This window comes from Sander lucioperca, chromosome 22 (genome assembly GCF_008315115.2).
Source record: "Sander lucioperca isolate FBNREF2018 chromosome 22, SLUC_FBN_1.2, whole genome shotgun sequence".
NCBI lineage: Eukaryota > Metazoa > Chordata > Actinopteri > Perciformes > Percidae > Sander > Sander lucioperca.
The window spans coordinates 22,189,266-22,205,787 of record NC_050194.1 but is presented as its reverse complement, the minus strand read 5'-3'; the positions used below and the strand labels follow the sequence as shown (position 1 = coordinate 22,205,787).

The window sequence follows — 16,522 nt, the reverse complement described above, 5'->3', positions numbered from 1 at the left end:
GAGCCAAAAACATTGAAAAAAGTGTCGATAAAAGAGACAAAAACGCCAGAAAAAGTGTTCATTTTCAGGACGACAAGTACATGGTCGAATGGAAGACAACACAAGGGTTATTATAGTCATAAATATATACATTTACTTTTTTCCAGGTCAGAAACATTATCAGCAGGTGCAGCAAATTGTTACTTGATGCTTCACACTGAACTTAGAAAGATGAGACGAAAGCCTAACATTTGATCACACCGATTAAAGTGAGTCAATGCATGCAACATTTTCTGGACAGCAACCACCATGGAGACGTTACAAAATAAAAGGTGAATACTTAATAAATATATAACAGAAGCACAAAGAGAGGAGTCATGAAGACAGCAAACTGACTGTAGCTAAAGCTTGCCATCGTAAGCCATTGGTCATAACAGACCATGTTGGGCTAAAACAACAAAACCACTCGGTTTACTACCTTGATCAGTGATGCATCTTCCTGCTCATGAATCTAACTTTACATTTTATGAGAGGAAGATGTATCTAAACAAACTGAATGATGGATACATTACATTTCTCCACTCGAAGCTTCATGTATTCATTAAACAAACAATGCTGAACTTCTAACCCGTCATCTTGTGTGAATCATTTGATTTTGCTGGACAGTAAGCTCAAGGTAAAGGTTCATTATAGCTGCTCCACAGCGATGGGCAGGGCTGAGAATTTTAAATACGCAGGGAAGGTGTCCAAAGCACAATGGCTGATCATGTATGAGATGTGACCTTATGACCGTTGAGCTTTGAACACACAACTGTCAGGTCCGAAGGCAAGCGTTGATCTCAGTTAGCTATTGACCAGGTGATGACTCCTCTAGCTATTGGGGCTATATTTTATTGAGCCTGGGTTGACTCAATAACATGACTTTCCGATGATGATCATGTTGCAACACCAGGTGCTCAAACTCAGAACCTTTGTTCTGCCGTAGGCAGTTTCTGATCTCAGGGAGCTATTAACAACACCTAGTAGACAAGGAGCAGGCTTGCGTGAAAATGCAGAATTTGAAAATTGAAACGCTGTAAAAACTTATTTTCTCATTAGAAAATTCCAAGAATTTGTGAAGACAACAGAGATGCCTGTAATTTATTTTCACAAAGATCAATAAATGCCAAACTGATGTTTAAAGATGCACTATTTTGCATTGACTGCAATGCGTAGATAAGGACACAATTAAAAAAATGTTTTAATTCACTTTGAGATAAAATTCTGCACACCAAATCTACAGTGATCTTCAAATGTTGTAAAGTTTTTCCATGAACAAAGATTTAGTTTGGAAGAAATTGCAGGATTTGTTTACACTACTGTATGCAGTAAAACATTTTTAATGCACTGTGGGCTAACTTTTTGATAAACAGTTTGAATGGTAAATTTGTGGAGGACAGTCTGGAGATGAAATTCCCCAAATTTGGTGTCAATTTAAACAAAAGTGTGGGAGTTGATACGTTTAAGAAGTTTAGCAGTTTTTGCCAAAAGTAGAGTGATGGACTTAAAAAATGTTACTAGGTAGCATAGTTTCTGCTCTACTGGGGCTACAGTTTGGCTCAAGTTGCAACGTTGTAGCATGCCATGTACGGCTGATTTGTTATGAATTTTTAAAGTTTTGAATTTTAGATAGCTGTTGTAGCCACATCATCAGGACAATTAGCTCACAAATCGCACTGATTGAGTTTGGCATAGGACTGGCCCATAATAATAATACTGGCAAAAACAATAGGGTCCACGCAGCTTCGCTGCTCGGCCCCTAATTAGGAGAAGCTTTGAGAGGTTACCTGGTGGGATTAGCAGAGGAGGTTGGAGCCAGGCTGAGAAGGGATCTCATGGGGAATAAAAGGAGATGCCAGGCTGAGAAGGGATCTCATGGGGAATAAAAGGAGATGCCAGGCTGAGAAGGGATCTCATGGGGAATAAAAGGAGATGAAGCCAGCAACACCACGAATGCACAATCTGCCCAGCTGTGATCATTAGCACCTTAAAGTGCACACAGGTGTGTGAACTCCTCTGCCACCAAGCAAGGCTCAACCTGCTTATCTATATAACACTCCCAGGAGGTCGGCAACACAGTTTGCACTTGGGAGTTTTTGTTTGGTGTATTTTTATTTGTCTTAATTAAATTAGCCAATTCTTTAAATAAAACTATTTGTGTGTGTGTAAGGCTTTGCATGCAGTGGAAGTGTTGGAGATAGAAAGACATTATAACACTGGATTGACACTTGAGTTATAACTAGAATCACTTGTTTCACATCTCACCCAAATAAGTCGTAATGCTGTCAGATGAGAGTTACATGCTATTTTTGATTTAAGAATAATAAATGTGAGCCATGAAACAATACAGAAACATTCATCATACATTTTTATTATAAGCACTTAATGAGACTAATCTAATTATCATCTTCTTGAACCTCCTTTATTGCTTTAAAGACCTCCAATGAATCTAAGCTTGGGGCCCGCATCACCGTCATGATGCAATACACTCAAATGAATAGAAAATTATAGAAAATGATGAACTTCATGCCCTCTTTGTACCTCCCACTCTCCAACACATATTTACATTTTCCTCCTCCCAAACCAACTTGTCCAGCATCAGCAGGGAAGTTGGATATTTAAACCTGGTAACATGAAGCAACTTATAGGATGAGATGTCGAGGGCGGTGTATTCTCCTGGCGTGAGGCACATATTGGTGCTTTACTTCACACTAACTGCTGCAGCTGTCATCAGTAATGACACCAATGGGTCTCACAAGCTGATCATCGGCTTCCAGGCCCCCTGGAATATGTCCTTCCCCTTCAGCGCTCTGCGGCTGGGCTCAGCCATACAGATAGCCGTGGAGAAGGTGAACACCAATCCCTCCTTCCTGGGGAACTACAGTCTGGATTTTGTGTACATGGATACAGACTGTAATCCCAAAGTTTCCCTGGGAGGATTCATCCACCAGGTGTGGACAGAAAACGTGTCGGCGCTATTTGGTCCAGCATGTCCTGAAGAAGCCGAGGTATGATTCATGTGATGGGGAAATTGATAATTCATGCATTTGATTTGTTTTTTGTGTTACTTTTTTAGAGCTTAAAGGCAGTGGTAAAAAGTAACTAAGAGCATTTACTCACATACTGTACATAAGTAGTCCTACAACTTATATGTATTTATGTACGTTTATCTGACAACTTTAGTTACTTTTCAGATTAAAATTTAAAATAAAGTAAAACACGCTATACTGTTAATTTAAGTACTCTGTGTTGCCAATACTTTTACTTATGTAAAGTTTTGAATGCAGGACTTTTACGCGTAACAAAGTATTTCTACACAGTAGTAATGTTACTTGACACTGGCCAGTTTATTAGGTACACCAAGCTAAAACTAATGCACGTTGAACGGTATATGTAAAATAATCTATGCAAATTAATCATGCAAAACCTGGGAGAAAACTGAAGAAATACTGTAGTTGCACTGAGCTAAATCTAATGCAGTCTAATGCAACAATCCTGCAATAAATCCTCCTATCATGGAGATTATAATGTTTAGTTTTTGTTAAAACAGTTTTAGAGAGGTGACTCAACTTTAACGTAAGATATAACTTAATTTATCCTGAGGGAAATCATTGTGCAGCATTTTCAGTAGAAGGTAAGTTTAAAGCGCAAATATAAAATATCATGCAGCTCTCAAATCCAAAATAGTATGAGAAGTTTAATATAGCGATTTATGTAAAATATGGGATCGGAAGAACCAATAAGCGTATATGGTTAATTCTAAATGTTCATGATTATGTCCGTGATATTGCACATAATGTCCCATAAATAGGAAAGTTGTAATGATTGATTGATCCACGGATAGACAGTTATTGGGAGATAAAGAGAGAGATTAAACAAAGCAGCAGAAATGGAGACTGGAGCCACTCAGCACCTCATGTCTCTGCTGTCCATCTCTCGACATGAGGTGGATGACTTGTGGAGTTTGACTGATACAGGAAGAAAGGATTTCCTGCATTGTGGTGGTATTCGTCTACTGCCAAAGTTGTGGTGCTGTTATTTTGTCCACCCTATTTATATACATCAGTGTAGGCTAAATAACAGAAATACACTGTTAGCCCTTGCTGTAATTTTTACAATAAAATACCACAAAATGCCCAGTAAATCTATAACATGAAACATATTTACAGTTAGTTACTGTAATTTGCAATTACAGTATCATACTGTAAACCACAACTATAGAATAGAAGTACTGTGTTTTACTGTAAAACACATTTACAGTACAGCAGTTTTACTATAAAGCACATTTACAGTAGAGCTGTTTTACTGTAAAACATAATTGCAGTAAAGAAAGAGAGAGAGAGAATTAAACAGCACCACAAACCACATCCTCCAAAATCAGCATATCACCAACAGGATCAGAATGGTAATTATAGAAGATCTAATGCTTTTCATCGAGTTCTTTTTGTGGTTTACAGGATCATCTTCAAACATTATTTCACATGCTTTCCAGGTCACAGGTCTCATTGCATCCACATGGAACATCCCCATGTTCGGCTTTGTGGGACAATCCTCCAAAATGGACAACAGTGACATCTACGATTCCTACATAAAAGTTGTGCCACCTCTTAAAAGAAGCTCGGAGGTCCTGGTGAAGACCCTGGAGTTCTTCGGATGGAATCACGTAGCGATGATCGGAGGGGGATTGGAATCAAACACTTGGGACAAAGTTGACGCTTTGTGGAAAACCTTTGAGAATCCGCTGAGAGACAAATTCAAGCTGGCTGCTGCAGTCAAGTTTGATACCAGCAATCCTCAGCTGGTTCATCAACATGTTAAGTTCATCTCAACAGTCGCCAGAGGTAAGAAGGAAAGTAGTTTTTGGCTTTTGAAAACCATATTTAACCACATTTTTTACCAATGATTTGGCTACTAAATGTGTCCTCTTGTCCTGTGACCCTCCGTACTCCAGTGATTGTGATTCTAACAAACAGCAAGGACTCCATGACTCTGTTGCTGGAGGCGGATCGTCAGGGTCTGATGAATGGTGACTACATGTTCTTTCTGGTGCAGCATTTTGAGGTCAGTGGTAGTGTGGTGAGTAAAACTTTCCATACAGCAGTTACACACATATTCAGTTGAGGTAAGTTGTTGCTGCACCATTAGGAATAATCCAAACTCAGTATAAGGACTAAAAAAAATATCAAATGTATTATCTTCCTTCTTTCCTGAGCAGGATAACTTGTGGAAATATGCCCTGAACAGCAGATTTAACCAAGGTACCATAAGTGCTTTTGACATGACCTTCATCATCGGCCAGAAATCCTACGACAGCTACGAGTATTATGACTTCTTTGAGCAAGTTTTTGAAAGACTAAAAAGACACCCGTTTCAGAGCAACCTGACATCTGAAAAAGAGGTAAGCATCCATGTATTAATGAGCTGTTCACAGCATTTATTCAGCTAAAAAGTCAAATCACAGATACAATCATATTATTTCTGTAATTTCAGGTTAGCCCGTACTCTGCCTACCTGCACGATGCAGTGCTGCTTTATGCGATGGGCCTGAAGGAAGTCCTCAAAGATGGCAAAGACCCTCATGATGGACAGCAGCTGCTGCAGAGATTAAAAAATAAAAACAAAATTCGATTTAATGGTTGGTAGCTGTGTGTTCATAAAGCTTTTAACAGGGAAATTACAGAATATCTGCTCAGAAGTAAATATGGTTTTGTACCTTTAAACAGTGGTGGAGGAAGTATTTAGCATTTAGTGCATGTAGTTATAACCACAGTGTGAAAATACTCCAATACAAGTAAAAATACCTGCAAGTACCACAAGTAAACATACTTACTTTGCAGAATGGCTCATTTCAGATTGGATTATAATTTTTTCCTATAGGTAGACTGTGACGTTAACGATGCTTAATTGGTACTAAGGGGCCCAAAGTATGCCAAGAATATATCCACATAATATAATTTATAAGTTTAGATTTATAGTTTGTATTAATAAACTAATATGTAAAGTAACTAAGGCTATCAAATAAATGTAGTGGAGTATTAAGTAGCAGAAAATGGTAATACTAAAGTAGTAAGAATTGTACTTAAGTAGAGTGCTTTAGTAAATGTACTTAGTTACTTAAAACCACTGCTTATCATTGCAGGTGCCTCTGGACTAGTCCACTTTGACAACGAGGGGGAGAGAAATGTGGACTATTCCGTTTATGACCTGCAACACGTGGGAGACATCAATAAATTTGTACCCATCCTCCATTTTGACAGTCAGACCAAAGCTGTCCGGTAAACTATGCATATAAATAAATATACCATCAAACAATCTAGCATTTTATTTTTTTTTAAACATTTTGGGGAAATCACATCAAAAAAATGTCATTTCAGGCCAACGTCTATGTTTGCTTCTGTGGTCTGGCCGAGAGGAAGACCTCCCTCTGACAAACCAGAATGCGGTTTCAACAATGAACTCTGTGAATGGCTCATTAATGGTAAAAGTAACACTCGCAAAATAGCCATTATGCAAACCAGTAACACACCAATTATCTCAGTTTTTATTTTACTTTTAGACCACTCATAACCCTCTAATGCATGAATTATGTTGTTGCACTTAAAAAAATTCTGGCACAAATAAACACTCAGGCCAAGCTAACCACCGTCAAAACTTACTGTCTTGATGGGACGCAGACATCACCCTGCTGGCTCTGCTCGTGACCTTCCCCATCATCGGTCTGCTGGCAGTTTTGTGCATCGGAGTTCTCACTCTGCAGAAGTTACGTCTCAAGCTGAGGCTCGGTGACTCCTGCTGGTGGCTGATCGATTACAGCAACATCACCGTCATCAGGGATAAATCAGTAAAACTCACTAAAACAGATCAAGATTAAAAAGTGCATGAGCATGCATCTGTAGATGTACAATATGAGTGTGTTTGCGTGCCTGGCTTTGTTCTCACAGGCTTGTTGGGTGTGTTTTTGTCTCCTCCAGGGATCCCAGGGTTTATCTCTGAGCACAACCAGACACAGTGGGAGCAGCGGCTCTCAGTCTAATTTCTCCAACAACAGCTATGGCCTCAGGGACAAGACAGGGAGAGAACATGTCTACACCACCATAGGTCTCTACCAGGTACCAGAGTTTAAAGTGTCACTTTGGCCATAAGTGGCAATTACAGATTAATGTTGAAAGTTACAGTATGTTTTCATATGCCAAGATACGGTCAGTGTTTTCCCTTATTGGATGTAATGTGTTTCAATATAGGGAAATCAAGTGGCCATCAAGTACATCAAGAACCATGTTAACTGTAACTTCCAGAAACCTTCCATTATCGCAGAGTTCAATTCGGTAAAGTCCCTCTACTGTTCTACATCAACCTTTTTTTTTTGTTTATCTGCTGTGGTTTTTTTGTTTTCATTCTGATAAATGTAAAATCCAGCAACTAAAAAGAGTCATATCACAGTGTTCAGATGAAGAAAAAACATCATTAGTTTAAAGTATTAAAACAAAATAAAATAAAATATTAAAACGCTCAATCTACAGAGAAATGCACACAGCCCGTATTCAGAAACTGTACCTTTAAACGAGCCGTCAGGACTTCTGTACAGTTGTGATGTCACAACTATACTATATATAGGTAGAAAGTGCTGCTATAGTGCGGTTACAGTCATTCCCCGGCTGCACTGATGCTGAGACACCAAGAGCGCAGATGATAAAGTCCCGGCAACGCTGACCAATCAGAGCAGACTGGTCTTAAAGAGACAGGCGTTAAAACAGAGCATTTCAGACAGAGGGTGAAACAGGTACAGTATAATTAGACAGACAGTATGAGAAAAATAATGTTTTTTTTTTAAGAATAAAGCATGTAAACATTTAGTATGAACTTGAAAATGAGCAAAATATGGGACCTTTAAAATAACGCTGCAGAAATTATTGTTGTAACAAATAACCATTCAAATGCTGAAGATGTTATTCTTTAAGACATATATAATTGAAGTAGTTTTTTCCTTACTTATGAAATTTCATATTGTGCGCCTCACCATCTTGAACTCTTTAAGACAGATAAAAGAGATGAAACACGAGAACTTGGTTCAGTTCTTTGGTGTTTGCATCGAGCCACCAAATGTCTGTTTGGTCACCCAGTACTGCAGGAAAGGCAGTCTAAAGGTCAGTGTCTCAGCCTGTACTGCATGCACACACACTTCTACTTCATTTCATATAATGGTTTTAAACTGTTATAATTTACTCCAGCCCTTTTTAAACTCACATGCATTGTGTTATGTTTATCCTTTGCCATTTGTTATTTTATATACACAATGTTTTGTACAATTAACAATAAACGCTTGATTACTCAATAAACGCTTCTTTTCTGCAGGATGTTCTGAGGTCTACAGATGTTGAGCTGGAGGGGATGTTTAAGCTTTCGTTTGCTTATGACATTGTCAATGTGAGTCAATTCATTTAAGTAGCATGTCATTGCCATGATTTAATGGAGGGACAGACACGTCAATCATTGATATAGCCTACAAAGTTTCATAATGGTATTTTATAAATAATAAGGGCATATAGAAATAGTAATAAATAAATTAAAAAACGCAAGTCATGTATGTTTATTTCTCAACATTAAGGTCTAAATGGTGTGGCAAAGCCTTCTTCACACTGCCAGAGAAACCCAACCACCCTTCTGGGACAGTTGAAGAGATAAAATTCTGGTTAATTTTTGATCGGTCTAAATGTCGTCATATTTTATAGGGCTGCTCGATATGAGGAAAATATGCGATAACATTGTTGAATATCATGATGATCATGATGATGCAACGATATTACTTGTGATAAAATTAAAATGTACTCAGTTCTGCATTTCTGCTACTTTCAGTATTCTTTTGAAATACAACAAATTGTTGAATTTGAAACAAATAGAAGAAAATCATTTCTAAAATTCTTTTATTGAACAAATTGAACATTGAATTAAACATAAAAGGCACCACTAAAAAAAGAATCTCAGTTTTCTACTGATATTTTCTATCGCGATATGTTGCAGCCTTTTGCGATATGTATATTGGGCCAGTTGATATTGCGATGACGATAAAAAAAACCCTTAATATTTTAATATCTTAAAATTGTTGGAATCAGCAGATGAAATTCCCAATGTTTTTTTTTTTTTTTAGAATATAAACTCCTCCCAGGTTGCTTAAAAATAATTCCAGAATAAATATAGAGAGCATTAACTTAGACACGTCAACTGTTGTTACAATACGGCCCTGAATGTACCTTAAATAAAGCACAAAAACACAACTCTTTGCACAAAATAAAACTTGAAAAAAAAGGGTCAAACATCAGATTTTTGACCCTTAAAACAAACACAAAATGCAGTTATAGTGCAGGGCTGTGTTTATTTTTACATTGCAATTAACAGGCCAATCCATGTTTTGAACCTGTTTATGTTTTAGGGAATGGAGTTCATTCACAAAAGTAACCTGAGATTTCACGGGAACCTGAAGCCCAGCACATGTCTGGTGGACAGTCGGCTCCAGATAAAACTCTCTGGCTTCGGCCTGTGGGAGTTTAAATATGGGGGAAAAAAACATATCATCCCACTGGAAAACCCAGAAGGTTAGTAAAACTGTCATCTTAAATATATTTGCATTTAAGTTTTAATTGAATTTGAACGAGAAATGCACCATAACGTGTGTGAGGTGATTTGATTTGTTGTAGCGCTGTACTGGACAGCCCCCGAGCTTCTGAGACAAGTCAGTCTCCAGGTCAATGGGACGCCCAAAGCTGACATCTTCAGCTTTGCCATCATCATGTGGGAACTCATGTACAATGCTAAGTCTGGCCCATATCATGAAGTCAACCTGGAGCCCAAAGGTCAGCATGATACAAAGCCTATTCATTCATTTTCTTTAGCCACTTATTCATTTACATAGTGGTACATGATGTACAGCCATGCTAACAGCTCTGTGAGGCTGTCGTTAGGCACAGCAGCGCTTTGAGCTAAATGCTAACATCAGCATGTTAACATGCTCATAATGAGTTAAAGTTCCTGGGATTAATCCTTAGGAGGACATGGATGTTTGTACCAGATTTCGTGGTAATCTATCAACTAGTTGTTGGCATTTTAGTTTGGACAAAAGTGGTGGAAGGGCCAACAATGCCACACTGCTTAAAGGACCTCAAAGCAAAATCCCAACACTGCGATGATTCCTGCTTCTTGCTGCATGTTTTCTACAGAGATTATCATGCAGTTGCAGAAGCCTCACCAAGGTCAATACCTCCGACCAGCGCTGTCTGAGGAGCTGTGTGATGAGAACATTAATTTACTGCTGAAGGCCTGCTGGAATGAAAACCCTGACCACCGACCGCCGTTTGCAGCGATACGAAGACAGCTGAGGGACAACAGCCCAAATAGGTCAGGCCTCTGACATTTTATATTCCTTGGCCAGAATATGCTCCGAAATGCTGTGAGAAAATAAATTGTTCTCCATGTCTCTCCTTTGGGCCTGCTGTATGTAATATGTTTATGCACCTAAATTTGACTTAATTAATTGCTTGTTGTCATTAATTAGAAAGCATTCAGAGAGCGCATACCTTCGCCAGGGCTGTACAATTTTATAAATCTGTTTTCTGCTTTAAAATAAATGTAGTGACTAGATACATGTGCCACATTTTCACTTAGGGACCAGTGTGTAGGATTTAGAGGGATCTATTGGCAAAAATGGAAAATACTATAAATATGTTTTCATAGAGACCTATGGTGGTGTATAATCACCTGTAACTAGGAATCGTGTTTTCGCTTAGAATGAGCCGTTAATATCTAAATAGGGAGCGGGCCCTGTCATTGCCTGATCCGTATTGGAAACCTAATTTGTTCAGGTCCTCTTACCTGACCAATGCGCTATCCTGACCTTAACCATCTCTGCACTGTTTTTAGGTACAGATCGGGCAGGGACAGGGTCCTCTCCCACAGAGTCCGCCATGTTGCACTGCCATGTTTCTACAGTTGCCTAGAAGGGGAAAAAAACAAACACTGGCTCTTCAAATGGTATTTTTACATGTTTTTTCCGTTACCTGCAGTCCACCGTAGGTTCTACTACAAGCTTGAAAAGGGAGGGGTGAGGGGAAGGTTATTCAGTTGGTTGCAACCTGCAACCTAACCACTAGACGCAACTAAATCCTATACACTGGTCCTTTAAGTTAATGCAGTAGTTAAAGGGTAACTTTGGTAACTTTTTATTTTTATTTTATTAAATTGGTCCAGTATTATGGAAGACCACTGCAGTCGACGCGGGGAAACAAGCTGCAATGTAGCGTTAATGGGCCATTGCGCACCGGCAATTTATGTCCACTAAAAGCGCTTGTTTTGCCACTGACATGCTGAGATTATTGTTCTAATTTCTAAAGGATCCTTACAGAGGTCAACCTTTTTGTTAAAGAGACCTTGTTGTTTAACATGAAACAGCCTTGAAATCACTATTGCCAAACCCACCAGACTTCATTTAAATCCACAATTTTTTATCATCGTAAAACACACAAATCATTCAAAGTCAGAAACAGAACAAAACTATCAAAAGCAGTCTTGGTTTGTCTTTCCACTGTTCTAACAATCACCACTCTGGTTTGGCTGAAATAAACCCTTAATTGACATGTGAAAATATGCTGGCTCTATACACTAAAAGTATTGTTTATTTACATGAAAGCTGAGCCTGTCAGTGGCAAAAACAGCACTTTTAGTGGACAGAAACTGACGGTGAACATTTGCCCCTTAGGATTACATGGCAGCCCAGTTTCGCGGCTGCTGGTTACAGCGTTCTCGCCCAATACTGGATAATTTTCAAAGTTTTTTGTTCACTCACTCACTTAGACACCAATGGATGGAAAAATAGGGTCCAGGTGGAAAAATACCATAATTACCCTTTAAGAAGTCAAAAGTAAAAATGTTCATAAATGCCCATGTGTTAATGTTAAGCATTATTGAAATGAAAATGAAAATTTTAGACATTCTGTTGACTAACAAACGAACAAACTCAACCCGAACACTCCTTAAAGGAGGTGATCATGATTTTCTGTACTGTAGTCATGCAAATATCTTGGATAATATGGTGGAAAAGTTGGAGAAATATGCAAATCACTTGGAGGAGGTGGTGGAGGAGAGGACCAATCAGCTCACAGCAGAGAAGACCCGTGCGGACAAGCTTCTCTCCAGCATGTTACCAAGGTAACAGATCTATGTGCATCGAAAGCCTGTGGCTTGTTGACCTCTCCTGACATATTTCTTATTTTTTTTCATTATCTTGATTTTATGCATTATCTTATATGTGTGCAAATAAAATAAAATAAAAAATGATCAACCCATTCAAATCATATGAGCATATGGCCGGAGGCACCGGTTGAACAGGCGTCCATGACTACATCCCTCACCTTGTCAGTGCTGGTGCTTCATTGGCCGTAGGTACATCGCAGATCAGCTGATGGCGGGGAAGTCAGTGGAGCCTCAGAGCTACGACATGGTGACCATCTTCTTCTCCGACATAGTGGGCTTCACGTCCATGTGCTCCGTCAGCTCTGCGATGGAGGTGGTGACGTTCCTCAACGACCTCTACAGCCTCTTTGACGACATCATCAAGATGTACGATGTCTATAAAGTTAGTCACACACCCAACGATTTTAGTCTCTCATTCAACTTTAATCACCAGGACAGCATGAAAAGGGAGAGAAAGGGGGAAGACATGCAGGAAACCTGCCGCAGGACCTCTGCGTCGAGGAATAAACCTCTTTAGTATATGGCCGCACGCTCTACCAACTGAGCTACTCGGGCGGACTCTACGTTGTTTTTTTAAAAGACTACCCGTAATTTTGGGAAATACACACATATCACTCTCATGTGTGTGCATTAGATATGAAGGTATAGCCAGCAGCTGGTTAGCTTAGCTTTGCATTAAGACTAGAAAACAGCTAGTCTGGCTGGCTCCGTCCAAATGTAACACAATCACAAAAAAAAGACAACTAAAGCTTCTCTAAAGTCCACTAATAAACACATTTAATTTGTTTTTGTTGTGTAAAGATGAAACAAATGACATTTAATATGTTAATTAGTGAGCTTTAGGCAAATTGTGTTTCTTTTGGACAGAGCCAGGCTAGCTGTTTCCAGTCTTTATGCTAAGCTAAGCTAACTGGCTGTAGCTTCATTTTTACTGCACAGACATGAGAGTAGTATTGATGTTTTCATCTAACTCTCGGCAAGAAAGCCAACAAGTTAAACTAAACTATTCCTTTAAAATATCAAGATTTTCAATGTAATTGCACATTGCTCTTTTGGCAGAAAAAAACTACTTACTTTAAATCCCCTGTCATCTTTGCAAGGTGGAAACAATTGGTGATGCATACATGGTAGCAAGTGGTTTACCCATCAGCAACGGCTATCAGCACGCTTTGGAGATATCTACAATGGCTCTTCATTTTCTGAGTGCCATCAAGGTCTTCAGAATCCACCACATGCCAACTCAGAGTCTTGCAATCCGCATTGGGATACATTCTGGTAGGACATTTTTATTTTTATTTAACTTTTTTTTGTTGCTGCCTTTTTTCCTTTAAAAGGTACTTGGATTAATTAAAGTTTCTAACAAAAGGACATTCTTTGTATAGTTTCCATGTACTATTTATTATTTATTCATATTCTTGTACATGCAATATTTAGGAACCAGAAATTGTTGTAATTAAATAAAAAGTGAGTAAAAGTGACCGGCATTGTACAGGATAACTGGTTCCATCTAAGTTCGCAGAGTTTCTGGTCCTAGTTTTTAGACAGTCCAATGGGTCCTACACACTTTTCATTAAGAACTTTGCTGAAGTTTGTACATTAACTACTTAATACTAAAGAGTTTGTTGTGGGTTTTGTAGGTCCAGTGGTTGCTGGAGTGGTAGGCACCACTATGCCTCGCTACTGTCTCTTTGGCGACACGGTGAACACGGCCTCTCGCATGGAAAGTAACAGCTTACGTAAGTGAAGTCACACTGTTGCAGATGCTGTTCACAAAAGGGATTGTTGTCAATGTAGGGAACCCCAGTATAGTTTGAGTGAAATATTTTGACAACAATTGGATGGGTTGCCTTTAAAATTGTGTACAGTCATTCATGGTCCAAAGAGGATGAATCCTGACTTTTCCTCGAGCGTCAACGTGACCAAATATTTGCAAAACTACTTACATTCTCCTTAACTACAGCTGTACTTTTAATGCAAATCAGCAACTGTTAGCATGCTAACATGTTAAACTAAGATGGTGAACTGGTAAATTTGACCTGCTAAACATCAGCACGTTAGCATCGTCTATGTGAGCATACTGACTTTAGCATTTAGCTCAAAGCATCGCCGTGTCTGAGATCTGTGGAGGTTGGAAGCTGCCAAAATCAAAAATAAATAATTGACTCTATAAATATATGAATATGCCATTAAATGTTCCAAACATAATATTAAAAATAAATGTAGCCATTAATAATTGAAAACATGATACTGATGACAAATTGATATTTCTGTTTTAATTTGCTTCTTTATTTACCCTTGTATCCTACTAATTATTTATTTTTCTATTTAATTATTCCTGTCATTTATTTATTTGTGATTATTTTTGCATTTATTAGTTTATTAGTTTATTTATTTTATTTATTTTAAATATATTTATTTATATATTTATTTTTAATGTTTGACACTCTTCTGTATATTTACAGCCCTGAGGATTCATGTATCTCAGTGCACTGCGGACATTTTGGTCCAGGCTGGATCGTTTGAGCTGGAGGAAAGAGGGGAAGTCGAAATGAAGGTGACTTAAGAATCTGCATGTTTTAGGTTTTTTTTCACCAATAAGATATACAAACTATGTTTTTGACCAGTGTGTGTTTGTGTCAATGACAGGGTAAAGGATCTCATAAGACCTACTGGCTGCTGAGAAAGGAGGGATTTAATCCTCCTCTTATTGCTCACAGCCCTCCACCAGCTGACAGTCTCAAACTACAAACAGAGGTACAGTTAACTTTTTCTTTAAAGAGAGCCATCAGAGACTCTGTCTATAACAGTCTATTTTCAAGCACAGTTAGTATGTAGTATTTCATGTTGGTGTATTTTCACCTGTATTTGTGATATCTCTGCTCAAGAAACTGGGAATGGTCAGAGCTGCTGAGAAAAGGACGCAGAAAACCGTGGCCAAAACTACGATGACTACGACTACAGTGCACATTTAACAACAAGACATTCGGATCACATTTTGGACAAAGGAACATCTGAAAAGAATAATTCGGTAGGTTTCACAGAATGCAAAACGACTTGTAAAGAGGAGACAAAATGTGGACAGAGACTGGAGTGATAATATATAACACTGTAGAGCTGAGAACCTGGATTACAACAGACTCAAGTTCCCACTACAAGACTTTCAAAGTCGCCAGTTTTCGGTACTTTTCACACCACTCAACTTGCTCTCTTGTTGTCTCGTTTTCACACTGCTTTTTATCATGATGGTCCGAAGTCACTACATGTGTTGCTAGTCGCTTTTTGGAAATTAAGTCGCTAAGAGGGTCACCAAGTTGGCATCAATGCCAGGAGGAATCCTCGAGTCTAGTCTCTACACTACGTTTTGTTACGAAAACACGTGAGAAGTGACAAGGGACATGGCGTAATACCATACACGAGACAGGGTTTTTGGATGTCCGCTAGAAACAAGTGCTGCATGTTGTCGGTGGCTGATTTGCAGGGATGAAGCAAAGAAGAAAAAGAAAGATTTAGACAGGAGTTTTTAGGAGGAGTTGTCATTGACACACATGTTCACAAATCAGCCTGTTTCCACACGTCTCCTTACTATTTATAGCCTGTTTTCTCAACGTGCAACAACAACTTTGGTCAATGTGTCACATGCAACACATACAGTAAATTACAGACGACCCCCAGACGAAAATTAGAGCAAAGTCTCAAGAGCAGACTCTCGAGTAGTTATAGTCTGATAGAACATTAAAAACTGTTCATGGCGTCATCCTGCAGCCAGCTCCCGTCGGCTGCTCATTGTGTCCCGGGACCCGATGAACACGTAGCTAAAAAGCAAAAAACGTCTCTACAGGTACCGGGAGGACTGGGTAGGTAAATACCCCTGGATTACTGCAGTTTTACGTGATGCAAACAAAGCGTTTTCCAATGTATGTAGGAAGGAGTTTGTTTTATTTGTTTCATAATGACACTTGATTGTCATTGATTCATGATTTTAATGATTTTTTATTTGTATTTTCGGGTTTACATGACAGACAGTTGAATTCCTGAATAAAAATAATAAATCATTTTGGTGCGGAGTTTTGAAATCCATGCCCCCCCCCCCGTCTCGTCCCGTCCCGAATTTTACCCATTCTCATCTGGTCACCCTACCTCTCCCTCTGGTTTCCCTTCAGCCTGTGTCTTGTGCTCTCATTGGCTGTAGCTCCCCAGACAATATCCTGACAGCTCTAGATATTTCGCCTGCTAGATATCTGGAATGTGAGGCGCCAGCGAGCCT

General features: G+C 38.9%; 2 protein-coding genes across 4 annotated transcripts in view; one reads left to right on the top strand and one right to left on the bottom strand.

The window, feature by feature from the left end:
• The window catches only part of acsl5 (acyl-CoA synthetase long chain family member 5), a 13,517-nt gene extending 11,549 nt beyond the window's left edge, over positions 1 to 1,968 (bottom strand). The window contains exons 1-2 of one of the 3 annotated variants that reach the window (XM_035997604.1): positions 1,954 to 1,968; positions 1,806 to 1,873 (exon numbers count right to left, since the gene is read on the bottom strand). In XM_035997604.1, the coding sequence (XP_035853497.1) occupies positions 1,806 to 1,855 (50 nt within the window). In that variant the 5' untranslated portion in view covers positions 1,856 to 1,873; positions 1,954 to 1,968. Of the gene's footprint in view, positions 1 to 1,805; positions 1,878 to 1,953 lie in introns of those variants that run through there. The other 2 variants (XM_031315729.1, XM_031315728.2) reach the window with 2 other exon arrangements.
• A 704-nt stretch (positions 1,969 to 2,672) lies between these two features.
• On the top strand, positions 2,673 to 15,230 carry gucy2g (guanylate cyclase 2g). The gene is made up of 22 exons (XM_035997860.1): positions 2,673 to 3,026; positions 4,511 to 4,859; positions 4,970 to 5,094; positions 5,234 to 5,416; positions 5,509 to 5,653; positions 6,158 to 6,293; positions 6,393 to 6,496; positions 6,693 to 6,859; positions 6,990 to 7,127; positions 7,260 to 7,343; positions 8,058 to 8,162; positions 8,371 to 8,442; positions 9,446 to 9,608; positions 9,711 to 9,866; positions 10,230 to 10,407; positions 12,073 to 12,213; positions 12,448 to 12,640; positions 13,359 to 13,533; positions 13,896 to 13,994; positions 14,721 to 14,812; positions 14,905 to 15,012; positions 15,144 to 15,230. Exons 1-22 carry the CDS (start codon positions 2,673 to 2,675, stop codon positions 15,228 to 15,230), a joined length of 3,354 nt encoding a protein of 1,117 aa, XP_035853753.1.
• The last annotated feature ends 1,292 nt before the right edge of the window (positions 15,231 to 16,522 follow it).

Bases quoted from the DNA above. Each gene is read 5' to 3' on its own strand.
- gucy2g (XM_035997860.1), top strand. From the start codon at position 2,673: ATGTCGAGGGCGGTGTATTCTCCTGGCGTGAGGCACATATTGGTGCTT. The intron at 7,344-8,057 runs GTAAAGTCCCTC...TCTTTAAGACAG, and splicing joins TTATCGCAGAGTTCAATTCG to ATAAAAGAGATGAAACACGA. The intron at 13,534-13,895 runs GTAGGACATTTT...TGGGTTTTGTAG, and splicing joins CCGCATTGGGATACATTCTG to GTCCAGTGGTTGCTGGAGTG.